This window comes from Oryzias melastigma, linkage group LG12 (assembly GCF_002922805.2).
Source record: "Oryzias melastigma strain HK-1 linkage group LG12, ASM292280v2, whole genome shotgun sequence".
In the NCBI taxonomy this organism is placed as follows: domain Eukaryota; kingdom Metazoa; phylum Chordata; class Actinopteri; order Beloniformes; family Adrianichthyidae; genus Oryzias; species Oryzias melastigma.
In genome coordinates this window covers 14,313,097-14,331,953 of record NC_050523.1, presented here as the reverse complement: position 1 = coordinate 14,331,953, position 18,857 = coordinate 14,313,097, and the positions used below count along the sequence as shown (strand labels likewise).

General features: G+C 35.7%; 1 protein-coding gene across 1 annotated transcript in view; it reads right to left on the bottom strand.

Annotated features, from left to right (window-relative positions):
- The window catches only part of rai14 (retinoic acid induced 14), a gene marked incomplete in the record, with an annotated part of 30,339 nt that extends 12,672 nt beyond the window's left edge, over positions 1–17,667 (bottom strand). Inside the window, 4 exon segments of the mRNA XM_036214467.1 lie at positions 1–18; positions 918–1,048; positions 16,327–16,408; positions 17,337–17,667. Of these exon segments, the coding sequence (XP_036070360.1) occupies positions 1–18; positions 918–1,048; positions 16,327–16,362 (185 nt within the window).
- Positions 17,668–18,857: the final 1,190 nt, after the last annotated feature.

Sequence of the window (18,857 nt, the reverse complement as noted above, 5' to 3'; positions counted from 1 at the left end):
GCAGCTGCTACATGAAGGCTGAGAAAAGAGAGAAAAATGAATTAGAAGTGCAATTTTTATTCAAGTGCTTCTTCATAAAATTGTTTTTTTACTCTTGTAAAAATTACATTTCTCTGTTTTATCACAATGTTTACACTGGTAATCAGTAATTGAAATTTTAAACCCATCAGTCACCTAAACTAGTCAATCCATCCATCCATCCATTTTCTTGACCGCTTCATCCCTTTCGGGGTCGCGGGGGTGCCGGAGCCTATCCCGCCAACTGAAGGGCGAAGGCGGGGTACACCCTGGACAGGTCGCCAGTCTGTCGCAGGGCCTCAATCACACACCCATTCACTCTCACATTCACACACCTAGGGGCAATTTAGAGTCACCAATTAACCTATGAAGCATGTTTTTGGACGGTGGGAGGAAGCCGGAGTCCCCGGTGAAAACCCACGCATGCACGGGGAGAACATGCAAACTCCACACAGAAAGGTCCCAGCCGGGATTCGAACCGGGGCCTTCTCGCTGTGAGGCGAGAGCGCTAACCACTTCCGCCACCGTGCAGCCCTTCTAGTCAATCAATACTGCAATTCTTAATTATCAAGAATCTGTACAATTATCCATAAAATGACAATAAAAGCTTTTTTTGTTTGTTTTTAAGCTAAATTCAACATTTTATTTGCAAGCTTAAGTAGCATTATTTTTAACTAATGTCATTCACAAACTCAAAGATTTGCTTTAATTTGTTTGATAGGAAATAAATATTAATTATACACTATATAATTACCATTTTAATTTGACATATTTGTGTTTCAATTATTAATCAATTAACAAATAGGTGATGGATAGACAAAATAGAAGAAGCCATGTCCTGAATCTGTACAAAAGACACTTTCATGGATTCTTTTGTAGACAACACAATGAAAGCTTACGCTGATTTGCCTTCATTGTCCAGTTTCACAGCATTGGAACCTTTCTTAGCGAGGAGAGACGCGACCTTCTCCACCTCGCCATGCTCCACTGCAGCAAGGAGCCGCTCGTCATTTTTGTTCCACTCGTTGGTCTGAAAAAAAAGAAGAAAACAAGTGAAACATTTATGAAGACATTTGAGAGACGAGGAGAAAAATATAGATGAAAAAGTATTCTCATCAAAAATTTAGGAGTTACAAATGTCTACATATGCAAGTGGTGTTAAATTTTGAATATGGGATACTCTTTTTTTTTTTTAATTAATTAAACATCTGTTGCACATTTAAATGCATTTCTCTCAAGGAAGGAAAAACAGATTTATTCTATTTAAACTAATAAAAATACAAAAGAATAAATATTAAAATTGTCTTTAGAATAAAACACTTGAGAAGGAAGAAAAATATAATGATTGTGAGGGGAAATACTTTTAAGCCTTGTGATCTGGAAACATGTATAAGCATAGACATGTGCAGGCAAAGAGAATGCAGAGGGAATGTTCTCACAACCGACTTAATATACTATTAATGAAAACCTGCTAAACTAAAAAAAATCAGCTAATGGATAGTCTAAAGTGTTATTTTATTCAAGACTAGCTTGACATGAATCCATTGACACTTTAAAATTCACAGCAGTATTAGAAGTAGATAGTTGCAACAAACACATCATTTCCATACCAAGTGTTGTCAAATGAGCAGATCATTAAGGAGAGACATGAATCCTAAGCCTACATTCTCAAATTCATCAGTCGCCTCGGCTTGCAAACACCTGCACATTTTCATTTGCAGTGAAGTGTTAGACTTGATCTGATAGTCCTGACCTGCACATGGCAGGGGAGGTGAAGTGTGTGAATCCATAAATGCATGCAGTGCTAAAATATACTCTATTTTTAGGACCAGCTATAAGCCAACGAAGCACCACGAGGTGTAAACAGCCAATGTGGAAAACATCCAAGAGCAAACTGCACTATGCATTCTGCAAAGACAGTATAAATAAATAAATAAATAAATTCCTGATCTATATAAAAAACACTACATCACCTGAGAGGAACTCTGAATGCTGCAGCCTGAAATCTATAGGGAGAGCTGAGAACTTAAAATGAAAAAAAAAATCTGCAAAAATAAAAAAAAAGGTAAATAAATAAATAAGGTTTGTTTTATGTATCTGAAACTCTTTAAAATGTATTTGTAACAGTTAACACAACTGCTTCTCCTAATCATGTTTATAACAAATACTAAATGTTAGAAATGGGCCAAACCAGGGACCTTTAACTTCAGTTTTTAATGAATGAGAGTCCGTTTGCACTTTTGACTTTTCAAAATAAACATAAAACATACTGTTTTGCCACAGATCACAACAGATCCTTATATGGACAACTTCATTTTGAAATCCATCAGTGGATTACAGCATTTCTGAGTCTTCAAAGGAGCAATATTAGACTTAAAGAAGTGTACTGTGGGCAAAAGAGCAGAGAAGCTTTTTTAACAAAGGAGCTGCAAGACGTCCAAGCTTTTCTCAATATGACTGTTGTACAGCGAAAGAGGACACAGCAAGAGATGGAGTCTCCTGCGGTGTGGAGGCCTGGATTTCTTATTTTCACTGAACTAGGCTGGATTTCCCTCACTGTCTGCTGGTAATGAAAGTCTCATGACTCGTAGCAGTCATGTGTTGTTCAATGAGGCTACGGGGCACTTCATTCTCCAAAATACAGAAACTTCAGCACATCACGAGGTATGAAAGCCTGCGCATCTCCTGCATTTGTTCCGTTCCGCGGCTAAAGTTAACAAACTAAACTTAGAAGGAACATCAAAGGCGTTTCATTTACACTGTTCAACACGTCTTAAGTGAAGCACAGAGGATTTTCTCAGCAGAGGCCGGCACATTTCTAATCGTGCCTTGTGGATGACAGGAAGGGCCAACCCAGATGCTGTAATTGAAGGCCTTTGCCATCAGGAAAACCAGAGCAAAACAAACCCACCCAGAAAAATGAAAGATTGATTAAGTGGTCGATATTAAGAACAGTTACGTGGCACATTTTTTAATGAAGTGTACGTCAGGTTGTACTTCAGTTTACTTGGCGGGATTTCCTTAAATTGTTCTGTACCCAAACAGACTTTAACATGTATTGATGAGCTTGGATGCTGCACACCACTGTGCACTGTTGGCATGATTTCTTTTTTTTTATTATTTTAATTTTATCAGAAACATTGTCCTTATGTGTAGCCTTGTGACTGACAAGAGTTGCCTCTAATGCATGACTTCAGAAAATGTAGTAGCTTACACACAAAAAAATGGGCAGTAGTACATTTGTTAATGATCTAAGCTTGTTTTGCATCAAGGAAATGTTTCACTCTTTTTATCTATAGGCTTACCACAGCGTAAAGGGCAGTCAGGACACAGCAGTGTGTCACTGGTAGCACCAGGCTATATTTTACTGGACAGGTTTCAGTGGAGTGGAATGCCCTGCCCCAGTTTTAGCCACTTATAAAGTAGTGCCAACACACAGACTCATGAAAGAATCATGTGCTGGCAGGGAAACAACACAATCAGACTTTCACACTAGAAAACTGACGACATAAAAGGTTTCTCATCCAAAGAGTACAGACAAAGGGACTAGAAAATCATTTTAGGCTTAAACAAAAAGCCAATATACATGTTTCTTAAATATTTTATTTCAAAACTGACTCAATGAGCATGCTCTGAGTTAAAGATCAGACTTTATTAGTAAATTACTGAACATTTTGCTTAAAAATGACTTATTGATTCACGATTCTAACATTTCGATCATGAAGATAGTCATCACTCTAAAATCCAAAAATTGACTTCCCCTCCGTCTGTCAGTCTGTTTCCTCTTCTTCTGATCTTCTGCATGTCCTACAGGATGTCACTCTCTCCTTTGTTGGTCCCACATGAAAAAGTGTTTACTGGAGTTTAAGTGTGTGTTCACTCCGTTTTCAGATGGGCACTCATTAGGACACACAAGGAGCGTTCTGATAACAGCGTTTCCTGTTTGTCCAGGGCTGAGGCTGGTGGCAAGGTAAGAGATCAGGAAGTCACTGTGTAAAATATGTAAATATTAGGTCACAAACTACACGCTAAAATATAAATAAATGACTGAATTTCACATATTAAACATATTAGTTGCTTTAAGATTGTTGCTCTTAACTAAAATTTTTGGTTATTGTTGTTTTGCTGTTTTTTTAAAAGTGTAAAACTAAATATTATATAAATATGTAGAAAAATGTGCAAAAGAAAATTGGTGAATCTGATAAAACAAACAACAAAAAATAAATTAAAGGCAAGTGAAAAAACAAATGTTGTCCCTGCAAGTTAAATAAATTTTCCAAGGCAAATGTAATGCAAATCCATAGGTTTCTAAACAATGTCAGAAAACTCAGATCAGGATGGAAAAAAACAGGTTACAAACAAGAATGAAATGTCAGAATCCGGTCCTGGCAAAACATTTTCATTAAGGTGATAGAAGAAAAAAAAAAAAAAAAAATCATAAAAATTGAATAGAAAATGCTACAATAAATAAACAGTGATAGTTAAACATGACTGAGCTAAGTATTTTATATAGACATATTCTGGTCAAGTAAAAAAAATTGGGATCAAACAAACAAAGGAGATTATATCAGAAAAAATCCACAAAAAAACAAAAACAGACATGTAAAATGATTATTACCGGTAAAATTGTAATCATCTTTACTCTGAAAACATGAGCTCACAACATTCTCTATCCTAAATCACGCTCTAACCCACATTTGTGTTTTGTACATAGAAGAACTATGTTGTACTGAGGATTTGTGAAAGAAAAGTAGGTCAAATAGGTGGCAAGACAAACGTTTGACAAAATGAAACTCCAGGGGGAAAAACTACAATGGCTTAGCAAACAATTATTTTCTGAGCAGACTAGCAGCATAGAAAGGAACCCCAGACAAACGTGTGCACTATAAAATAAACGGGAAAGAAAAAAAAACTGACACGCATACAATATCTGTGCCCTTTGATCAACGCTGGCTTTTAACTTCAAGCCCTTTACGCGCAGTGAAAAGCTCAAGAAATCCTCAAACAATGGCTCCTTTCTCAGACCCTGCCACAGCTGAAAGTGCTTCCCATCCTCTATAGTACAAACAGACACAAGGACAAACAACAACACCGCAGACCTTGAAACTCTGAAACCAAGAATGAAAGAGAGAGTATGCAGAAGAGTTAAACAAACAGCAGATGTTTGCTCTTATAATGACAGATGCAGCCATGCATTTCCCAGTACTCACAATTGTGGGCCTCACATGTAGGTTATAAAACTACATTAGTTGTCAAGAATGTTTTCTTTAGTTTGGACACAACTATGCAAATTTGTATTAAACTATATCCATACCATCCCTGTCCTATTCAACATATTATTGTTTGAAAAACTTAAAGTAGAGTCAGCAAACAGCAATATTCTACTACTAATAAGCTGCTGTATCGTGGTTAGAATCATGATTAAGGGTGTGGATAAAGGGGGTTAAAAATTAAACCAAATTCTTTCCCCATATATTCTTTTGCCTCATCAAAACCTGGTTAATACATACCAGCAGTCTCCTTGTAAAGCTAATAAATATTAGTCAAGACGTCATAAAAATGTTACTGTTATAAAACAAAAATACTGATATAAGAAAAAAAACTTCTTTCTAAGTGAGCTGTTAGACACAAAATCAAAACATTAGACCACTCTATAATTCTCCGTTACTCCCCAATGGACAGATTGTTGGAAGTTTCCAAATTAAACAGCACTCCAAAACATCCAAATTCTACCAAATTAAGCAAGGACAACACCAAGGAGGGGGCTGCACAGTGGAGTGTAGTGGTTAGTTCTCTCGCCTCACAGCGAGAAGGCCATGGGACTTTTTTGTGTTGAGTTTGTATGTTTTTCCCCACAAACATGATTTACTGGTTAATTTATGATTCTAAATAGTTCCTAGGCGTGAATGTGAGTGTGTGCAGTTGGTAGGCCCTGTGACCTGTTAAGGATGTACCCCGCCAATAGTTAATGGCAAATGAATCCAGTAACCTCAAAAGGAATGATGGATGGATGGATGGATAGACACATCCAATTCAAAATATTTTCAAATGTATCACATAGGGGAGTCAAATTATCTCGTCAATTGCGATTAACTACCGACAAATTAGCGTGTGACATTTTTTATGTATTTTATTACGTTTATCTTATTTTTAATCTATAACTATTGTTGTTTTCTGAAATATTAAAAAAAACAAAGGTCCAACTGTTTACTTGCTTGTAGTTTTATTTGAACTCAGCTGAAAACACGACTTGAATTGCTTTCAGTGCATGTCATGCGGCACGTGCAGTAACTGCACGATGCTGTAATGTCGTCAATGTGTGACTTTGTAGTTCTTAACAGAACTAACTTAAACAAGTCCACAAAACCACAGCATATTATGTTATAAAGCCTGATGAGATGTTCATTATATGAATAAACGGGGTACGTAGAGGGCTAATCGCATCAGATGGTAGACTGTGGATTAAGGTATCTCAGCATTTAGTGTGGCATTAATAAGAAGTTTGTGGTCAAAACTTCTGGATTGCTCAGAAATGTATTGGTATTAGAGCAATCTGGACCAGATTTTTTGTTCTTGTGGGGTTTTTTTTTAATTGTTTGAGATTGAAAAAAAAATACCACTTGTTGGGGTAAACATAAAGATTGGAAGTCTGTTATATTAGGAAAACTTCATAAACTTCATAAACTACAACTTCTGAGTTGTAGTTTGATCTTTTACTGCACCACATTTTTTTACATTTAATTAAAATATCTAAAAAATAGGCTTTTTATAACAATTATTAGGTTAGATTAAAATAGAATAGATTAAAATAATTACAGGTCATGATTAATTAACCCCACCCAAAAAAAACAAACAAAAAACAATTGCATGATAGGACTAGTGTCACAGTTAATTTGATAAATAAAACAGTCAAATGTCAGTCTGAGCAGTTCCTTTTGTTAGTACTCTAGTCTTTCATCCTCAAAGAAAGCCATTCCTCACATTTTCAACACTTCAACGAACACGACAAATTCTTAAAAAACAACTGGGATGTCATGCCAACAACTATCTTAGTGAGTTTATGAAAAAATTAAACCCTATGGTGGGTTTATAGAAAAAACAATGTAATGTTGAGAGACAAACCTATAGACAAAGCTATTTTTACCAATTATTTTTTTAATGCTTCATCATATTATTAAAGGTTTACAGACTAATAAAGCCAGCTCCGTGTTTTACTGACTGTCCCCAGTCTTATGCAGTCACACAAGCTCCTGGCGGTTATTCCCTAGTCTTACTTTAATGAGAGCCATATCTTTTAATTTGAGATAGAAGAGCTTACTGTTAAATTACTGGCAGTGCACTCTGGCTGTAAAACAGTCAAGTGGTACACTTACAGCAATTTGCTAAAATAAAAGGACAAATTATGGTAGGGAGGAAAAAGCAAGCCAAAGTGTTACACAACCTATTATTTTCATAATTTATTAAAAGATAGAATTCAAAGACTAAACTAAAATAAAGAAAATTGAGGGGTTGAATGAAATCCAAATCAAAGATTAATAAACTAAGGGAGGCATGTTTTTTTTATTTATTTTATTTTTTTTTGTGGGTTTGACTATCTGGTCCAATGCTTGACTTCTATCCCTGTTCTTGACTTGACATGATTCTTTCTCCACTTCGGGTGGTCACTAGCTGCAAGTGCTCCCCCTGAAAGTATTCCTTCATTTTTAGTAGACAGTCAATACTTGTCATAACAGAAGGGGCTGTTGGCACTTCAGGTAAGATTCCAGTGGTAGTGTAGAAATAGTGAAAGAAACATGAATCAAGAAGGTCCATCTTTATGGTGCAAATGGACAGATGAACTGACAGGCTACAAAACAGCCAACATGCTCAGGTCATTGAGGCTATCAAATCTGAACAATATTGATGAGGCTTATAGGCCAAAATGTTGATTTTGACAGACAAAAAGAAAACGATTATCATTCATCCCAAGTCATAGAATTTGAAGAAAGTTCTGGCTTTTAAAAACTCTCATTGAGAACTGGATTGCTCAGTTTCTAAAAATGTTCGACTTAACAAAAGGTCAAACCATTCCCTTCCTGAATCAACAGGCAAACGAGGCTCCTTTTGCTTCATTTTTTCCATCACTGATGTGTAAATAATCTAACTGAAGACATGCGAACAGTTTCTAACACGGCACGCTTTTTACTGTGTTTGCCATTGTTTACGGGATAGTGATTCTATTGTTTTCTTGCACTTCACAGAAAATCTAAGAATAAATGTATTATAGTGAAAAGAATTCCTGCGAGAGGATCCAAAGTTCATAAGAACAAATACTTCTTTCATAGAGTCTAAGAAACAGAGAAAATCCTTCCTGGATACAGTTATCAGTTGTTCCAAACTTCACAGAGGCGTATTATCAGACTGAGAAAAGTAGAAAGCGTTTAGTTTTTAAAATTGTTTTATTCTGATTTGTTTGCAATTTATTCACATTATCTGTAGGAGAGTGACAAACCAAAGTATAAAGCCATATATCTCAACTACCTTATTCCTGATAAGTGGCAGATTACATCGCTGCTGTTTTTCTGCTATAAAACTTGCACAAGAGGGCCTAACTGCATATTTAAGTGGTTTGGTCTTGTACTGTACATGTTCTTTGTTTTATTATTGTATCTTTGGCACTAGAGGATGAGTTGTCCAGTTGTCTTTGAGGGGACATTAGCTTCCTAAAAGAGTTTATTGACGGAAAATGGAAAATTATGTCTATTTAAATGTTACAAATGCAAGTAAAAAAGTACAATCTAAATCAAAGTCATAAAATGAGTCTTTGAAAGAAATCACAGAGTGTTGTCAGGGGCAAAGGAATGACAATGAAAACCATTAAAAATACTGTTAAAAAACTGCCATGTTTGGAAAGAATCCAGTAATGCAGTTTTACTGTCAGTGAGATCACATTCAGGAGGAACTGAGGCATTTAAGTGAACTGTAGGGTGATGTAATTAATTCAAATGTCAAAGCCTTTTTGGAAACTATTAGTGCTATGCCCTTTTTGGTTACAATGAAGAGAAGCAACACAACTCCCTGCCAAGTGTTGTAAAAGCCAGAATGTGTAGCCATAATACTAAACCAAAATCTAGACATATTTTATCAAGAAGGATCCACAAGAAAAGGAGCTTGGACACAAATTACTTTTGAACTTCTTTGTGAGAGGAAAAAGAAAAAACAAGATACAGTTAGACCTGAAACGGAAATGCTACAAAAAGTAGCAATTGAAATAAAGAAGGGAAAGTAATTTGATATTTTGAAAAAAGTTTAAAATGATAAGAGCTTTCTTGCAGTCTTTGAAGTAAAAAATGAACAAATAGACAAAAAAAAGAATCATAGAACACTCTTTTGTCAGTTTTTGTTTCTTCTTTTTTTTATAAGTTTTGTTATAACATGATTTACCACCATCACAAACAGATATACTTGTAGATTCAAACTGTCTGACTTTTTGAGAGTATTCTAATTTATGAAAGACTACAGTATACACTAAAGGGGCACACTTAAAAAAACAGAATTGTTTGATCCTTAAGTTAGATTTCAGATTTAGCCCGAATGAGTAATACATATGTCTAACTTAGGACCATTATGGCTGCCAAACTGCAGCAAGTAAAAAATAGGCCTGGTGCAAAACTTCCTCCAGATACAAATAGCCTTTCCAGGCCTATAAATAAATACTGCTGATACTGGAAAGCAACCAGCCTCATTACACTTGGGGGAAGTCATAAAGTTAGCAGAGTAAGAATGAAAAAAAGGGGAAAATACAATATTTAACTTTCTCTAATGAAGATAAGATGTGGAGTTTAAATATGCATGTACATGTCAGACAAAGTCCTGTGGTTTCTCAATAAAAAAGCAAAATATTACATAACTGTAGACGATTTTCTGAATGAAACTAAATAATTTTCTCAAAGAATCTTGTAGCATGTATGCTATGTGTAAACAAAAATTAGAATTAAATAATATATTGAAGGTGTCCAAAAACCTCCCAAACATGGTAAAACAACTTGCAATTATCGGAACTATTTGTCAATTGTTTTGATTTGTGACGTAACAGAAACAGGAAAAGCCATGTGGTGAACCAAAAAAGGGAACATATTGCTACCTCTTTTAATAAGAGCCAACGTACTTTAGTCAGTAAGTAATCTGAGTATCAGGTTCAGTAAAAACACTAGAAATATTAACTGTTTAATTTAACCAAATGCTCATTTAATTAATACAAACTGCTCATAAAAAAATGTACAAGGCAACTTGCTGATTACACAAACTCATAAAAAGCAGCACAGAAGCACTTTCCATCATACCTTTGCATCCGACAGCAAATTAGTTCCCAAACATATGCAAACCCATGCAAACATCAGAATTATTTTGCCCCCTAGTAGCATTCCCAGCAGTTTGCATTTGTGCTGACAGGCAGGATCATTACATCTCTGTAGTTCACGCACACGGATGATGGAAAAAATGAAATTGCTACAAGCAGCTCCTACTTTAATTGGATCCTTGTTGAACAGTATCTAAGCAAATACTCTGACTTTCCTTTAATTAATTAAAACATGTTCACTGCATTTTAAAAAAAATCTTTCTGCTGTGAATAATAACGAGAGTGAATCTTAAAAACAAGAAGTAAAATGGCAGGCCTCAGTCAGGTAATGAACTTCGTCTCTAACACTGTAAATGTTGAAGGTTAAATCATAAAGGCAATATTCAAACATATAACAATCTAAACATTTTGTTAAATCAAACTGTCTGTTGTTAAATCAAGGAAACGTCCACTAAAACATCTCAATAGAGCTGCTGTACCATCTCCTGCTGACAGTTGACAATACACTAGCACACACTCTTCCTCCTCTGCCTCTTCACAGATTAATGGAGTGCCGTTCCAGAGGTTTTTCTGTCGCTTCCAGTATTGATATTCTTTCACTACACCCAGCCAGAACAAACCTGTAGGCAAAGCAGAACCACTGCAGCAGCAAAAGTGTTGCTCGGTTAGAAGAGAAGTGAGAAAAACTAAATTCCAAAAACATTAAATGCCTATTTCATTTTTCACTTATGGACAAAGAAAGAAGATACAGTTTAATGGTTGGATCTAATCGAAAATAAAACTTTTCTTTTTTTTTTGTGGATATGTTTTTAGATGAACCAACATGTGACTTTCTTTGCTGTCCTGTTCCAGTTAACACAGGAGATTCATTTCCTAAATCCTGATAAGGAGGACTCGCTTCCTCTGGTGTTTACACAACTAAATGAAAGACTCCATACATTCTAAGGGTAAACAGTGAGAGTGCCGTTTAGTTCTCAGTGTCTTGTAGCGCAGACAAATTTAAGCCATGAAAACAGCTGTGTGGTGTGAGAAGAGACAGAATAATCCCTGCATCAATTAGACAGAAAGGCTGGCTGATAAGAAAACGGGTCTGGGTGTGTGTGTGTGTGCTTCAGATGTGTGTGTAAGCTTTGAGTAATCCTGCTTAGTCTAGCAGCTGGGGCACCAGGTCTAAGCTGTGATAGCATGAACTTCTGGCTGAGTGTTAAATTCTGAAATCACTGTTAACAATAGATTACATACAGAAAAACATCCCATTTCTATTCCAATGGCATTCAAATATATGTGTGCATCCTTGCAGAGGTGAAGCTTGTGTTTTTTTTTTAAACCAACAACAAAAATGAAAGGAAAGTGAGATCTTCAAGGTCAAATGGTATCTCTCAACCTAACAGTGGTACTTCAAAGATATGTCACATGATAAGAGGAAAACTTGTGATGTGTAATATTAGTGATCTATGATGCAATAACAAACAAACAAAAAAAACAACTAATACATCATTTTCATTTTATTGCATTGCTATATTTTCTTTTTTTAACAAGTCTAAATATCCATCACACTAAATGCCTTCTTAGAAGACCAAAAGCTATTGGAGTCACACTAACATTTACACACTAATGGTGGCTATGGCGGCATACGATGGCACCGACCTATAACCAGGAGCTATGTGGACTTCAGCATCTTTCCCAAGGGCACTTCAACACTAACCCTTTATTTATACAGTCAAATACAGCAAAAAACTAAAAGAAATTAAAGTGAGAAAATCTCAAAGTCTTGATGTAATGTTTTATCAAGATAACCTTTGATAAGAAGCAAAAATGAAGGGACATTTATTGTAATTATAGTCTCTATATTGAACTCCAAAACTCTCCTTAAGGGCAGTGATGAATCAAAGTTAAGTTTGTGTGACTTTTTATAGGATGGAGTTCATTATACTAAACTAGATGAATGGAGAGCATGTATAGAAAGAAGTTAGCTGCGATCAAAGACGCTTTGTTGAAAATATGCTCAGTTGCATCTAACAAAGAGGAAATTAAAGGCTCTATCAGGGTATCATACTACCTTTAACACAAGTAAAGATGAAAAAAAAAGCACACAAAAAAATGCCAAAGTCATTGCACCCAAAAAATATAAAATACAGGCTTTCCTACAAGGATTAAAGAAAAAACGGAAAGTGCTCATGAGATGTGAACAGTTAGGTCCCAAGGAAACAAAGCAAGATCTAAAGTATAAATCCTTGTTTTGAGGTCGTGATTAGACTAGACTTAAACTGAGAGTATGTTAGCCCATTTAAAATGGGAGGATTTTTTTTCTATTGGTTGACAGAATAACTCAACAGAATAATTCACAAAAATGATTGTTAATAAAACAAATCATTGATTTGATGTCAAGAATTTAGTTACCAATATTGCACATGCAGGTCATGGCAAGAATTCCAGTGAGCCTCTTGTGGCTTTCAGCCCAACTCATTCCCAGAAACCAGATTAGTCCGCCTGCCTCCCTGAAACACTCTTCCACATGCTCTCTTAAGTGAAATTCTCTCGTTACACTTTGTTTGCTTGCCTGTGCCAAAATGATCTACAAATAAACCAAAGAATGACAATAATTTATTTTAAAAACAGACAAAGGCAGGCAGACATAAATGTAAACAACACACTAACAGAGACTAATGGTCTGGCAGACAGACGTGCAATCCTAAAAATATTTTAAACGACTTCTGGAGAATTCCTCCAAACTGTTATGCCATGTCAAACTTTCCGATAAGCTAAAGACCTTGCTTACAAGACACAGTGGTCCACAAGCAGGAAATGTATTTAGTGGCAGTGTGCTTTGGATGCTTATCTCACACAAAGATGCAAAAAATTGAAGTAACCCTAACTCGGTTCAAACATTTACTTCAAATACCTTTTTAATTAAGCATTGGAGTACTTTAAAATAACACAAGATAACTTTCGATTATGTTGATGGCTTGATGTACTGTATCAAGGTAAATATGTTGACTGCTCAAATGTATGTTCACCACCTGGATCTAACTGAACATAAAGAGGAAAGATCTCACTTTAATTGTATAAATGCTTACGTTCCAGCTGACAACATGTTATCTAACACAAACTGATGAACGGAGTAGCTTCTCCATCCCTAAACAAAGGTGTTGGGAGACATACATCAAACAGAGGGAAAGTCTAAGCAGATCTCTGAAACAACAAAACCTGGTTCAGAGGGATCCAACGCATTATTACAAACTGAAGGGATTACTTTAGTGTTTGGTGAAATTAAATTTAAAAAATACAAAAAACAAAAGTAAAACTCCTCCCTGTGTTTAATAGTGAAAGTAAGAGTATTTCCTTATGAACAATAGAAAGGGAAATTCAAAGTTTATAACTAAGCAGCTGTAGAGTCATGAAAAAAACAAAAGTGAGGCTAATAGGGGAACAAATGCTTTCATTAAAGTCTGGAGCAATGGAAGAAGGTCATGTGGTCTGATGAGTCCAGATTTCAAAGTAATGGGTACATTAGGATTCAAATAGAGACAGATGAGGTGTGTTTCACCAGCGAAATAACTCTGTGGGGGTAGTGCTATGATCTGGGGTTGTTGCTGCTGTTGTTCAGATCTGTTTCAGTCTAAACATCAATGACTTTCTGAATAAACTAAATAACTGTTTTCTATCAGTGTTTTTTTTTCTTTCCTTATGGCACAGGAATGTTTCAAGATGACAATGCCAGGATATATTTGGGCTTGGATTGTAGATAGTGGTGGTGTTGATTTTTGCATGTTTATCTTTTGATGTTATCAGCAAGCCCCTATGGAGTATATCCATATCACTTTAAATCCTTTCTCTCTCACAATCTAACAGTTTTTTTATTATCTTTATTTGCATTGCTTAGACCTAATTCTATAGAGGAATTAAAGTAAAACTGTGGATGACTGATGCTGCAAGCTCAGTAGCCAGCAAGAGGGTCTTTTGAGTCAAGAACTTCATTCCAACTTGGAACAGAACCACAGTTATCATCAAAATCTATCTTGCTTATTGTGCCTTTACTTCATCAGATAGCTATTTTTAAGGAAACTAGTTTGGTGTAAGTTAAAAATAATGGAGAAAAACATTCTTTGGTAATCTTTCACTGAGACACAGAGTTTAAAATAGAACTCAAGAGTCCCCCCCTTTGTAATAAAGTTGTGTGGGATCTCTATAAAAAGCGGTGGAATGATTATTAGTCAGAATAAACAAACTACCCTGTGGATGCCTTAATCTTGTTTAAATTGCCTCATTTTAATTACTTGCTGTAAACTAGAGTAGTGGGAGGTTTTCATTCCATCAAAATGACTGTTTTTCATTGGGTATAAGGCTTTGTAGAGGACAGATCGAATACTGAAAGTTAAAATAGATGAATTCTGAAGTACTGCTCCATGAGAGGTGAGGAGAATGCTGGTAAAATATGTTTAAATCAAATAGAGATTCTTTTAACATTTGGCCTATTAAAAAAAAAAAAAAAACATTAGGTATGCTGTTTGAAGTTGCACTGGTTAATAAATGACTCTTTTCAAGCATTTATCCAATCCAAGGTAAAGCTCCTCTCATTCATTTAGAATAGAGCAGCCTTCATCTCCTCATTTATTTCATAATTTTAAGTCTGCCATCAAATAAAAAACTGTTAAAATTGCAACAGTTTTATAAAAGTAAAAACTATAGCCTTGTAGACATAAAGGTAACAGCTAATTGGCTTTAAACCACATTCAATGGTGCTGTTGCATCTATTAAAGTAGATCCAGTTCACATCAGGACAGTAGACCCCTGTATTTTTCCTGCATCCGGTACATCACATCATTGCAGATTGTGTTTTATTCGCCTTTATATCTATGTTTAGACAGACAATTAAAGCTTTGTTACACAAAACAAGATAGCCTGATCAGATACCCAAGCAAAATGTGGCAATGGATGAGTGGGTGGTCTAGAAAAGCACGTATGACGCAGCATCAGTTGGGTTTCTAAGCAACATTCTCATTCAAAGCTCTTCACTTTCGCCGCCAACGACTGACTATTTAAGGGTGGACAAGGTCTTTATAGCTGATGCTGTAGAAGGACAGGTTTTAACAGACACTAAAAGATAAAAATGAGAATATTTAGGAAAAAAGCACACCAAGATACTTTTATAATTTGCTCAATTTAGTGGCAACACTTAATCCAGGCTCAAGTTAGATACTAAATTCCTGTTCTAACAGAACAAAAGTAAGGATGTCTACTTATTCCTCTGCAATCTTGGGTTTTAACGAACAAGTCATTTAAAGCAGAACGCACCATCCTGCCCCACCACACACACGCATAATCCCCAAACTTCTGACACACCCTCCACTCCCCTAAAACCTGTCTCAACCATCGGGCAAACCTCCAGACCTTTCCTGCCTGCCATTTGTCTCTGTGTCACTGGGGTCACCCAGACAACAGATTAGTCAGAAACAGAGGAGACGCCTCACTTCCTGTGAGTGAGTAGCATTCTGGACATGGACTAAATGAATAATTGCATAGGATGGTGCAATTTATTTCCAAAAATGAGTCACAACTGGTGAATCCTCATCTGCAGTGGAGCTCGGATGTATGGTTTAGGCATATTTGTGGTCTTTGTACACTCACTGTTGCTATGTCTTTTTCTTAAACTATCGTGTTTTGAAGGGTAAGACCTAAAACAAGAAGTATATAAAAATCAGTGCAAACTTAACCTAACTCTCAAGAAAAATGGATAACAGTCCCCTTCCTATGACCGATTTGTTTCATTTTTCAAACCCTTTTTAGTTCTTAAACAAATATTAACAAACCACAGGGTGATGGTGATGCAGGGCAGACAGATTCTGCCAAAAACCTTTCATATCTACATACACAGACAATGACTCATGCACACACAAAGAGGGATATGCAAAGTCACATGAAGAGAGTTTTGGGTAGAAATAGTCATGAGCGCATGTTAAAGTACTTACATCAGTTTTTCTAAACTTGGCTTTGAGGCTCTTCATGTTCAGTCAGATCCATGCAGTCACACGCTCGATTGCTCAGTTGAGGCTGTGAAGAGCAAAATGCAGATGTTTAAACTTAGTGAGGTCAGATTTCATTTTGTACAGGATCCTGAACAAATCCACGGAGGTCAAATCCAACTGTAAACATTCAACATGAGTAAAAATATAATTCCTGCAAAAACTCTAATTGCATATTTGACGTTCCACACATCTAAAGATTAGCCTCATTTACCTCTGAATTTCTGCTAACAGAAGAAACACCTTTATTTCTGTTAAATGGCTGGCTTAACTGGTATGTGACTTTGTTTTGTTTCCCAGAAGGATGCCATAAATCACCTGAAGTCTCCTGGGGATGTCTGGGGACTACAATTTTTCTCCTTGGTAGCATAAGAATCTCCTGTTTTTCAAGCTCTTTATCCTAAAATATAAATTGGAGCATTCAAAATAAACTCTTTCTTTGTTATGATAAACTCATGGCTCCTCTGTGTGTCTGCACTGATGTAAGCAATTTGACTCTCTGAGAAGAAGCATCACAAATAGTTTGGTCGGAAGGAACAACACAGCTTTCCAGACAGTGTACAGACTTCAGCTATATGCATATTAGTTATGGGAGATTTCTAGTGTGCAATCATTTAGAAAAATATTTTTTTCCCTCAGAGATGTGCCATAAAAATACCCATATCTTGCATACATACACGCTCCTTAAACAATGCCGTTTCTGAATGAAAGATGTCGATATGAAGCATCATGCATTGATTTGAACCTCGAGAAATAGCAAATGAATCAACGTGAATGATTGTCTGGAATACATTGGAGGCGTTGTAACAGCGCCGTGGGGACTGAACGGTAGCGTTTAATCTCTCCTCCGCACTGTTACTCGCTAGCTTTTCATTTAAAATAATAACAATGTCCGTCATTTTTAAGAAGATGAAGAAAAAAAATGGCGCAATAAAGAGATATTTAAGGACACTTACCCTTTTGTGTGTGGAGGAGTCGCAGGAAGGCTAGAAACATGAGAGACAACCGCTTTTTCTTCTTCTTCTTTGATAAAAAAAAATGATTAGCTACTGAACAAGGCAAAATGCAGGAGTCGCCGCGACGCTATGCTTAGCGGGTTGTAATGGTTCCACACAGAAGACGAAAAACACCCAAACAAAACTGTGTCCGCTCGGCCTGCATATATTAAAAGTTGGGCTGTTCATGGAGTCCTGCTGGTCTCGCGCTCGGGACTCAACTCAACGGCTGCCTGGCTGCCCGGTTTAGGTACGTGACGTCACAACAGCGCTGCTCTCCCCATTGTGTCCCATTCATATTGTGGTTAAAGGGATATTTCCCTCAAAATATAACTCAAGTGACAACTGTTGGACTTAATCACTGAAGTGTTGATTTATTATCAAAATCTAAATAACTTGAATATAATTAATAATGTATTATTAATATTTTCCTAACCCATTGAACCAAATTGTTTTATTATAATTATTTTTTAATTAAAGATCAAGCTCAAATTGCCTTAATTATGGGATAACATTAGGTCAGAAATTCAAATCATTTTTTAAAAGCTTGTTCAGATTCATAGAAACTATTGTGCAATGCTCCCCCTTTTCTTTAGTTACTTGTTTTTAACTCATAAACTCAAAAACTTGGCTCATCAGACACGACATGTTGATGTTATGGTATCATGTTGCAACAGCAGCAAAATAAAGTTTTATAATGCAAGTAGCAGCATGCTTGCAACACAAAGTTGTATTGCTGATATGACTAAAAAGAACTGATGTGCCGTACAATTGTGACACTAAGTCACACTATCTGAGCGATAAAACAATAAAGCAAGGGACGTTTTAACATTTTGAACTGTTTTTTTTTTATGTTTTAACTTCAAGATGGCACTAAATGATTTATTTCATTTTAGACACATGTCAGTTTATAAAAGGTGGATTTGGGATGTGAGTTGACACCGAGAGCTAAAGGAGTGACATGCATCACAATAATGACTGAAAAAGCTTTTCATTGTCTGGTTAGCTCAACTATGGGCACATTTGAAGGGAATTTGAACTCAACAACCACAATAATTCTAGTTTACTGGCAACTAAAAAGGTATAGTATCTTGTTGCAGTAAATGTTAAGACAGTGACATCTAGTGGATAAACTGTTTTGTTATATTGAAAAATAAAGAGGGAATGTGTTAAAAAATAAATATTTTCTCTCAAACAAAAATGACTGACTTGACTTCATAATGGAAAATTAAAACAGAAGTGTATTCCATACTTTAAACTGAGATACTATAAATGTTTGATATTATTAATGTTTTAAAATCCAATAGGTAATAGTGATTGAATAATGCGTTTACATATTTATTTTATGTTATTTATTTTTGACTAAACTGAATATTAAATACGCCTGTTCTGTACACTAATTTCTGTGTCTAAGATTTTGATTTTTTTTAAATTATGTCCATGATGCTAAGATTTAAATTTAATATTTATTAAATGAAACAA